This window comes from Manacus vitellinus, unplaced genomic scaffold, assembly GCF_001715985.3.
Source record: "Manacus vitellinus isolate BGI_N305 unplaced genomic scaffold, ASM171598v3 scaffold_94_pilon, whole genome shotgun sequence".
In the NCBI taxonomy this organism is placed as follows: Eukaryota; Metazoa; Chordata; class Aves; order Passeriformes; family Pipridae; genus Manacus; species Manacus vitellinus.
Window position 1 is genome coordinate 892,968 of NW_021940890.1, and position 9,364 is coordinate 902,331.

General features: G+C 50.0%; 1 protein-coding gene across 1 annotated transcript in view; it reads left to right on the forward strand.

The window, feature by feature from the left end:
- The window catches only part of FANCM (FA complementation group M), a gene marked incomplete at both ends in the record, with an annotated part of 50,089 nt that overhangs the window by 32,728 nt on the left and 7,997 nt on the right, over nt 1–9,364 (forward strand). Inside the window, one exon of the mRNA XM_029965280.1 lies at nt 6,927–8,850. Coding sequence (XP_029821140.1) covers nt 6,927–8,850 — 1,924 coding nt within the window. The remainder of the gene's footprint in view (nt 1–6,926; nt 8,851–9,364) is intronic.

A 9,364-nucleotide genomic window follows, 5' to 3' on the forward strand; every position in this document is an offset into this window, starting at 1 on the left:
TGGGCTTGAGGTCCCTTCCCACCCAGCCCATTCCAGGATTCCATGCTGCTGTGCCCATCAGGTGCCCCCAGACCCCTCCAAGGAGTGGGCTCTGTGTTCCCTGCTCCCAGCCTGGCACAGCTGGGGAGCAGATCCCTGCAGTACTGAACAGAGCTCCCTTGTCTCTCCTCCCTCCTCGTGCTCCAGCCCTGTGACCCTTCTGGCTGCCTCTGCTGGACTTGCTCCAGTCCCAGAATATTCCTTGTCCTGGGGGCCCAGAACCAGACCCAGCTGTGCCCAGGGGGTGTATCAGGGGATGGAGAGAGGAGAACAGTCCTGTCCCTGGGCTGCTGGGGACTGTCCTGCTGTGGCTCCTGCCCGTGGGCACCCACACTGCTCCTGGGTTACAGATAAACTTGTTCCCATCAGGATCTTAAAAGAACTAGGGAAGGTTTTCCCGAAGCTGGTTCTGGCACAGAGCCCATGGCTGGCCCCATGGGGAGCCTTGATAACTACTGTATTCTTTTTTTATTTTTCCTAGAGGGCTTGTTCTTAGAAAAAAAAGTATTAATTAAAACTTCAGAAGAAGGGCAAAAGTAAAGAAATTTAGGGATTTTTAGGCAATGTTTCATTTTCTGCACACCTACCAAGGCATCTTCCTATAGTTGGGTCTGTCCTGGCTGCATTCCTGACTCTGCTGGGTGGGAGAAATTCTATCACCTGAGCAGCAGGAAGGGATGTTCCTCCAGCCTCTGGGGCATCTCCCTCGAGCAGGAATGAAGCCTGAAAAAAAAAGAAATCTACCTAATATGTTAGTCCTGTGTGAAAAGTGGATGGAAAAACAACTGGTTTAACAGGGATTTAGTGAAAGGCTGGGAGAGTTGGGGTTGTTCAGCCTGGAGAGGAGAAGCTCTGGGGTGACCTGATTGTGGCCTTGCAGGACCTGAAGGGGCTACAGGAAAGATGGAGAGAGACTGTGGACAAGGGATGGAGGGACAGGACACAGGGAATGGCTTCCCACTGCCAGAGGGCAGGGAGAGATGGGATAGTGGGAAGGAATTCCTGGCTGGGAGGGTGGGCAGGCCCTGGCCCAGGTTGTCCAAAGAAGCTGCCCCTGGATCCTTGGAAGTGTCCAAGGCCAGGTTGGAGCAACCTGGGCTGGTGGAAGGTGTCCCTGCCCATGGCAGGGGTGGCACTGGATCACCTTTAAGGTCCCTCCCAACCCACAGCATTCCAGGGCTGTGTGGCTGAGGGGTTGGTGTGGATGTGCTGTGCATCCAGGTTTTCCTGCTATAAATATTCCCTGGCTAAAGGTACCCAGCTGACCTGGCTGCTGTTTATTTGTGGTGCTTAATAGCAGAGGGATAAAGACCAATAAGGTCAGAGCTGTTTCCTTAAATACCTGGGATAGTGAACCTCAAACAGGTCTATTGATTATTTATTTACTGAGGCACTAAATGTTCCTGTGAGTAACCAAATGATCGGGAAGGTTCTGATGAAATTATTTCTTGGGCAGAAGCTCAGTCAGATTAGTCACAACAGGAGCCAGCTCAGGAGGTATTTGTGAGGGGTTTTGGGTGGGTTTTTTTTTTCTATTAGAGAAGAAATTCAGTCAGAAATTTACTGATGTTTGGCTTTCCTTTCCTTGTTCTCATTCAATGATTCAAGAAACAGTTTTTTGCATAACAGATCAAAAAAAAGTCAATTTAAGGGCTTGTTTTTAAAATAGATGAAGTAAAAATGGTTGGGAAAAAATTATATTGTATTTATATGCTCTTAAAAACTTAGAGAAGATGCTGGCCCAGTGAAAAGAAAATAAAAAAGTCAAAGAAACCCCAAATATGATCCCTGGAAAAGGGACATCCACTGCAGCAAAGCCTTTAATACCCGTGGGCTTTACTCCTGCAGCAGCACAGGGGCAGGTGGGGGGATTTACTCCCAGGGGGATTTTTGGTGTGACAAGGGAACCAATCAAGTTGTCCTTATGCAAAATAATTCAATCTCTTTTAAGCATTTTCTGAAAATGAAACCGTGCTGTTTGGAAACAAGGTTGGGGCAGAGTAATCCTTTTTATGGGAACGGTATTTGTCTGAGCTCCCAAGGGTGAGGGCCAGGGAGTAGGGAAGTGGAGAGCTGTGGTTTTTCCTGGGAGACAGGTAATGCTGCATTTTATTGGTCATTAATTCTAATTTACAGTGGGAGGGTGACTGGATGTTTCCCAGTCCAAAGCTGGCAGTGGGAACTCAGTGACCAAACGATCCTGGATTCTCCCATCAGAGTTTTGTCTCTGTTTTCCACTTCAAAAACCCCTTGGGAAACCTCTTCCAAGCCCAGGATGAACCTGGAACAGCTGCCACTGGAGTCACGTGTCATTTGTCATCAGTCCTGGGCTGCCCCCAGGGCTCTCCAGCTGAACCCCCTGAGAGCAGGGAAAACATTCCCAGGAGACCCAAAACCCCATTGAACCTGGAAAGGCTTCCCATGCTCTGGGAGCTCTGAATCCAACGGGTTTTGGGGGGAAAACACAACATTTCCAGCCAGCTGGGACTTCACTTCTCAGGAGCCCCCGAATGCAGAGTTAAAAATGGCTCAAATAAGGACAATGAGATAGTTTCACCTGGTTTTTTAAGACCCCCCTTGCCAATAGTTTGGCTAAAATCCTCTTCTGAGGGAGGGAAAGGATTCTGCCCCAGCAAGAAATAATTTCAGACAAGGTGGGAGGGAGTTTGGTTTGGGTTTGGAGGGTGAGCTGGGAGAACCTGTGAGCCCCAAAATCTCAACTCTCCAGTTCAGAGAGTTTCTCTATACTGATTCTTCTGACCTGGCTGCCAAATGATTTCAGTCTGAGCATTAACTGAGACCTGGATTGGGTTGTTCAGGCCTTGGATTGCAGGTGCTCTGTGGCACAGCAGGTGTGGGTTCTCCTGCTGTTGCCTTTGGGGTTTGTCCCATTGTTATTTGGTGAGTTTAGGGATGGCTGGGTGGGTACAGTAACTTTGCATTTTGGTTGCTGGGTTTAAAATCCTTCTCTGTTGTTTTTCAAACTGTCAAAATGTTTATAAATGTGAATAATTGGTTGGTTGTTCCTTAAGCTTTTAGAGCAGATTGATTTGCAGGGCTTTGACAGGAAATGTGCCAAGTGGGAGCTGGCAATTCCAGGACAGTCCTGGGACTCTGGCAGGAGCTGCTGTAAAACAAATGGCTTTGGGAATAGTATTCATGTTTTGACAGGGAGAGGGACTTTGGGCAAGGGATGGAGGGACAGGACACAGGGAGTGGCTTCCCACTGCCAGAGGGCAGGGATAGGTGGGATATTGGGAAGGAATTGCTGGCTGGGAGGGTGGGGAGGCCCTGGCCATCCAAACTGTCCATGATTCCTTGATGATAATCACATTTATGTAGAATATTGAACTGCTCCTGCCTGGAATATTCCTGTTCTCATGATGGTTTTAGTGTTGGCCTGGCAGTGCTGTAAGCTCAGGGAGTGGAATCCTGGAATGGTTTGGGTTGGAAGGGACCTTAAAGCCCACCCAGTGCCACCCCTGCCATGGGCAGGGACACCTTCCACCAGCCCAGGTTGCTCCAACCTGGCCTTGGACACTTCCAGGGATCCAGGGGCAGCCACAGCTTCTCTGGGCAACCTAATTTATTTCCTGATGTGCTGGAACATTCACTCTCACTTCTTCAGCCTCTTCAGTGATACCTGTTCCCATATTTGCAGGGTACATACCCTGTATTTTGCTAATAATTTTTCTTTTTAGGGATCTTTGGGTGTTTTTATTGTGTAGCTGAAAGCAAAAAGCAACAGAATTAGTAGATACATCAATGATGTGATACCATCAGGAAGAGAATTATCTCAGCTTTCGTGGAAGGAAACTGGGGGTTCTGTGCCCCTCAGGCTTCTTCCATGACTCAGCTAAATATATTTTTAAAGATCATCTCATGTAATTTACTTAAACTTCCAAAAAACAGCTTTTGACAGCGTTTCTTCCCCTGGAGTGTCTTGTGGAAATGAAGCAGTGCTGGACCAGGGATTGATTATTGTGCTCATGAAGCAGCTCCTGGCAGGTGTAAATAAGTGCTGGCCTGTTGTGAGGGAGGTGAATCCCAGGGCACCAAACTGTCCAACCTGGATGTGACTGGGCTGGACCAGGGAGCCTTTGGGCAGCAGGAAAACAGGACTTGTGGGGAAGGGAGTGCAGGCTGATCATAAAGAATTCATGGAATCATGGACTGGTTTGGGTGGAAGGGACCTGCAAGTTCCTTGGGCAGGGACACCTTCCACTGGAGTTCCAGGATTCCCTTAAAAACCTGGTTTTGGGAATGGGGTGGGGGGGTTTGAGCTGCAGCACATGCTTGCTCAGAACACACTGAGGGCTGGAAACCCCGGATGGTTTCCCTCCAGCTCTCCACTAAAGAAGTTTTAGTTGTTCAGACCTGCACTGTATCTGCCCCCAGACTTCTCTCCTAATTTCCAAATAGCCAAACCCCCGGGGTCCTGGCAGGGAGCTGAATTAGCAAACGTGCCCCCAGAGCAGCTCATGGGGACAGGGAGGGGAACTTCGGGTTTGGGAGTCGCTGCCTTACATTTAATTGCTGGGAAACAGGATGTGTATAATCACACATAGATTTCTATCTCAAACATGAAACATTTCATATAGTAAGGGGTTTTTTTTTCCCCTTTTTATTTTCTCCATTAAAACCTGCCTTGCTTGTTAACCTGACTCGGGGCCATCGATTCAGCCCAGTAATCTCAGATGTTTTGCTGCTCCTGCCTGACCTATTTGCAGCGTGGCTGGTACACCCTGGAGCTGCCAGGCTGCCCGGGGGGCTGAGCAGGTGATTTAAGGTCCCACCCCTCGTGCCCGTGGTGGCTCCAGCGTGGTCATTCCCAGTGTGCCCTTGCCCTGCAGCAGCCCTGGCTGGCACAGCACTCCCTTGGGAGGCAGTGCTTGGAGTGCCCCTGCAAGTGGAGCAGTTACATAAGGCCCTGTCAGCTGCAATCAGGGCACTCAGCTCTGCCCTACATGCTAAATTTGGCCATGGCACTGCCAGGCTCCAGGAGCTGGGTGTGCCAAGGCAGGACATGGCCATGGGCTGTGCAGGGGCTGGGGGGTTCTCAGTGTGGTCACCCCTCACTGCTCCCGAATTCCGTGTGAGAATCCCACAGTCCACACTGGGTTGGGGTGGAAGGACCTCAAAGCCCACCCAGTGCCACCCCTGCCATGGGCAGGGACACCTTCCACCAGCCCAGGTTGCTCCAAGCCCTGTCCAGCCTGGCCTTGGACACTTCCAGGGATCCAGGGGCAGCCACAGCTTCTCTGGGAAACTTGATTAGTTTGGGGTTTGTAGGTTTGGGGGTTTTAGGTTTGGGGTTTGCAGTTTGATTAGTTTTGGGTTTGTAGGTTTGGGGTTTGTAGTTATGTTAGTTTTGAGTTTGTAGATTTAGGGTCTGTACTTTGATTAGTTTTGTGTTTGTAGGTTTGGGGTTTGCAGTTTGATTAGTTTGGGGTTTATAGGTTTGGGGTTTGTAGTTAGGTTAGTTTTGGGTTTGTAGGTTTGGGATCTGTACTTTGATTAGTTTTGTATTTATAGGTTTGGCGTTTGTAGTTGGGTTAGTTTGGGGTTTGTAAGTTTGGGGTCTGTCCTTTGATTAGTTTTGGGTTTATAGGTTTGGGGGTTGCAGTTTAATTAGTTTTGGGTTTGTAGGTTTGAGGTCTGTCCTTTGATTAGTTTTGGGTTTGTAGGTTTGGGGTTTGTAGTTGGGTTATCTTGGGGTTTGTAAGTTTGGGGTCTGTCCTTTGATTAGTTTGGGGTTTATGGGTTTGGGGTTTGTAGTTTGACTCATTTTGTGTTGCAGAACAATCTAAGGCCAAGGCTGATGTGTTGGGCACTGTCAGGAGTGTGTGGGTGGGCAGGAGCAGCACCTACTCCTCTTTCCCTGATTTTTGGTGGTTTGGCAGCTCATTAATCCTTGATCCCTGTAGGGCAGGTCTGGTTTGTGTGATGCCTCAGGGCTGGAGGTGCCTGGTTGAGCAGTGTTGGGCTGTTCCTGAGCTCGGTGTGACCACACCTTACCAACCCCGTTACCTTCTGGGATTTCACACAGGGAATTCCAAACCTTGACTCTGTGTTTTGACTGAGCTTGAAGGAATGAATTATTTAGAACCTGCCCTATCAAAATGCTCCTTTAACCCTTTCACAGCAGTTCTTTTCTTCACTGTTTTGGAATGAAGACTTCTCAGAAGTCAGGGGTGTAGTCTGGGGCTCTCCTGCTCTGCCAAGGAATGAATATGACATGTATGTGTGTGTATCTGGATACCCACACACACATGTATGTGATATATGACAGAACTTTTGGGGACTGTTAGGAGGCAGATAATCCAGGGAATCTCTTACTGTAAAAGTCAGTTTTATCACCCAAGGGACCTTGTTTTGTTTCAGGGCTTGAGGAGTCCAGGGATTCATCTCACTGAACTGCCAAAATATAATAATATCATGATTGTTCCTTCTGTTTAGTTCTTACATCCTTATTTTTATTAGTGAAACAGGTTGGAACTTGGAAGGAACATTCTAAACCATTGCCTTCAGAGCCCCTTTGGGCCCTTGCTGCTCCTTTGCAGGCCTTAATTTTGAAACCTTAATTTAAGAGAGAGGGTGAGAAGGGCAGTAAATAACCGGCTTTTCCATCCAGGCAGTCCCTGTGTGGATCCCTCACTGGGGGTGGTGTCCAAGTCCGTGGTGCTTTTTCCAGGGGTGTGTTTAGAAGGGCTGGTTCCCTTTGGAACAGAGGATTGATAGCACAGGGAAAAAGAAGTTGAGAGTCTGTGAGTGAGAATTTCTTCAGGAGAACGAAACCTTTGGCACTTGTTTGAATCCCCCGTGCTGGGGGGCCCGTGTGTGTTGATGGGATATGTCCAGTAAATATTGCCCTGTGTTTGGCCCAGGGAGACTGCAGCTATGGACGGGAGCTCCAGCCCCACCTATGTGTGGAGGACGTAAATATTCCAAGGAATAAGAGGCATCTCCACATGGCCAAGTCCAGCTGGGATCAGAGAGCACGATCCTCCAGGAAAGGCGTGGCACACACATCCCAAATGAAGCCATTCCTGCCTGACAGAGGTGATAACCAGAGTGAACTCTTCACCACCTTTAAGATAACCAAGCCAAAGCCTCCCCAAAGAACTCCTGGATCCAGTGTGGAGGTGGATCCTTCGGCATCTCCCTCAGGAACGTTTGCTCTGGATGAACAGCCTGACCAGGGCAGTGAGAGGGACAAGGAGCTGGAGGTGACATTTGACTTAAATGCAGTTATTGACCTGTGTGACAGCAGTGACAGCACTGACATTCCTGACAGTCCAGCAGCCAAGGGAGACAAACCTGCAGGCAAAGCCCCTGGATCCCTGGGGATGCTCCCCGGGGATTCGGGGTACGAGACATCACCGCTGTCCTCGGACTTGTTCTATCTCCCTGAATCCTACGGGGAGTCACTCGGGACACCCTCCCAGGAGCCTCCTGGCTTAGAACAAACATTGTCCCCTGTGCAGAGGCTTTTGTCACAGTCCCCTCCCCCCATTCCCTCCTGGAATGAACTTGAGGACTTGGAGAACATGGTGAGGAGTGAGGAAACAATATGTCCTGTCCCAGAGGTTATCCCTGAGGGTCCCTCTGCAGGACCACGGGACAATGCCTTCTCCATGTCCTCAGGAGCTGATCCTTCACTGCTGCTCATGGAAAATCCCAAACTGAACATCCCCAGGGAATTCTGTGCCCCAAGAAGTCCCTGTTTGTCCAAAGCTGCCTCATCTTCCAAGGCTGCTGTTGTTGAAGAGGAGCACGCCTGGAATGACAGCTTTGATGGGCTGTTTGACAGCAAGGAATTCCCTGCCATCCAGGGGAACGCTCCAGCCTCAAACCACAGCCTGACAAACGACCCTTCCAACAAGCACTTTGTGCACAGAGACACTGCAGGTGCTGCCACTGACCACGAGAAGGTGGTGGCTGGTGGAGAGCAGAGCATCCATTTGTTTGAGGATGAGCCTGTGGATGACACCGGGGACAGCGGGTTATCCGGGAGCGAGGAGCCTCCAGCCAGGCCAGATCCAGGTGGGAATGTCATCGGGACAGATGGAGAGCGAGGATCCAGGGGGGTTCCCTCCGAGGGGCCCTGTGTGAACACCAGCACCTGCAGGGAGCAGCCCCAGAGCAGTAAATCCATGGAAACAGCAGGAGTGCCCGAGCAGGGCCTGGAGAACGAGGATCTCTACGACTGTTCCCAGGAGCTGTTCTCCGTCACCTTCGACCTGGGCTTTTCCATCACAGACAGTGACAGTGAAACCCCCGAGGAAAACGGGAATACTGGGAACACCAGCAAAGCAAACGGTGCCTCGGGGAGTGGTGCAGGGGCAGAATCCACTGAGGATGGAAAGATATTCCTGAGGGATGGCTCCAGGCTGGAAACCTCGCCAGAATGGGATTGCAGAGGTCTGGAGAGAAGAGGCGTTTCCACACCATTGTCATTCCAGAGCAGGGGTGTGAAGGACAGGGAAGGGCCAGAGGCTGCTCCTGCTGCAGTGCCTTCCCTGAAATCAGGAGGCAGGAGAACGGGAAGGGCATCACCCAAACCTTTGCCTTCGGCGCTTTCGACCCCAGTAAGCAGGAAGGGTGGGAATGTCCAAGCTATCAAAAGGATTCCTAGGAAAGTCTTCTCCAGTGCCAGAGAGGAGACTCCAGAGGTGCCTCCTGGAGATAAAGTCCATAAAAGCCCACGTGAGCAGAACTTTGGGAGTTCAGCTGTGGATTCCCCTTTGGGAAGAGCTGCAAACCTGGAAGACACCACCCTCCGTGGATCCCGAGCGTGTCCTGCTGCAGGTAGGGGTTTTGGTGGGACAGTTTGGATACCTTCATGTTCAGTCAACAGGATCCAGTGTCTTCTGGATCCTCAGCTTGGTCGTGTGAGTGAGGTGGGAAGGCTGAAAGGAGAAGGAGTAATGGCTGCAATAGTGGAATTGGGGGGATGAGGAGACTTCACTCAAGGAAGGACTGGGAATTAAACCTGAACCTCCTCACAGGTGTTGAAGCCATGGGAGATGTGATTGTGTGAGTTAGAGCTGCCTTCAAAGCCCTTTCTTAATCTCAGGATCTGACTGGTGCTCCTCTGGATCTCTTGATCCCTGAATCCATGCCTTCATGTTTTCCTGTCACTCTTCCTGAGGAATGGAAACTCTACTGATGGATTTCTTTCCATTCACTCACATGACAATTGACTTCTATTTCAAATTTTCTGATCACAACTGCAGCACAAGCCTGGGATCTCTTATGTAATCCCAGAATGGTTTGGGTTGGAAGGGACTCCAAATCTCATGGTGTCCCACCCCTGCCCTGG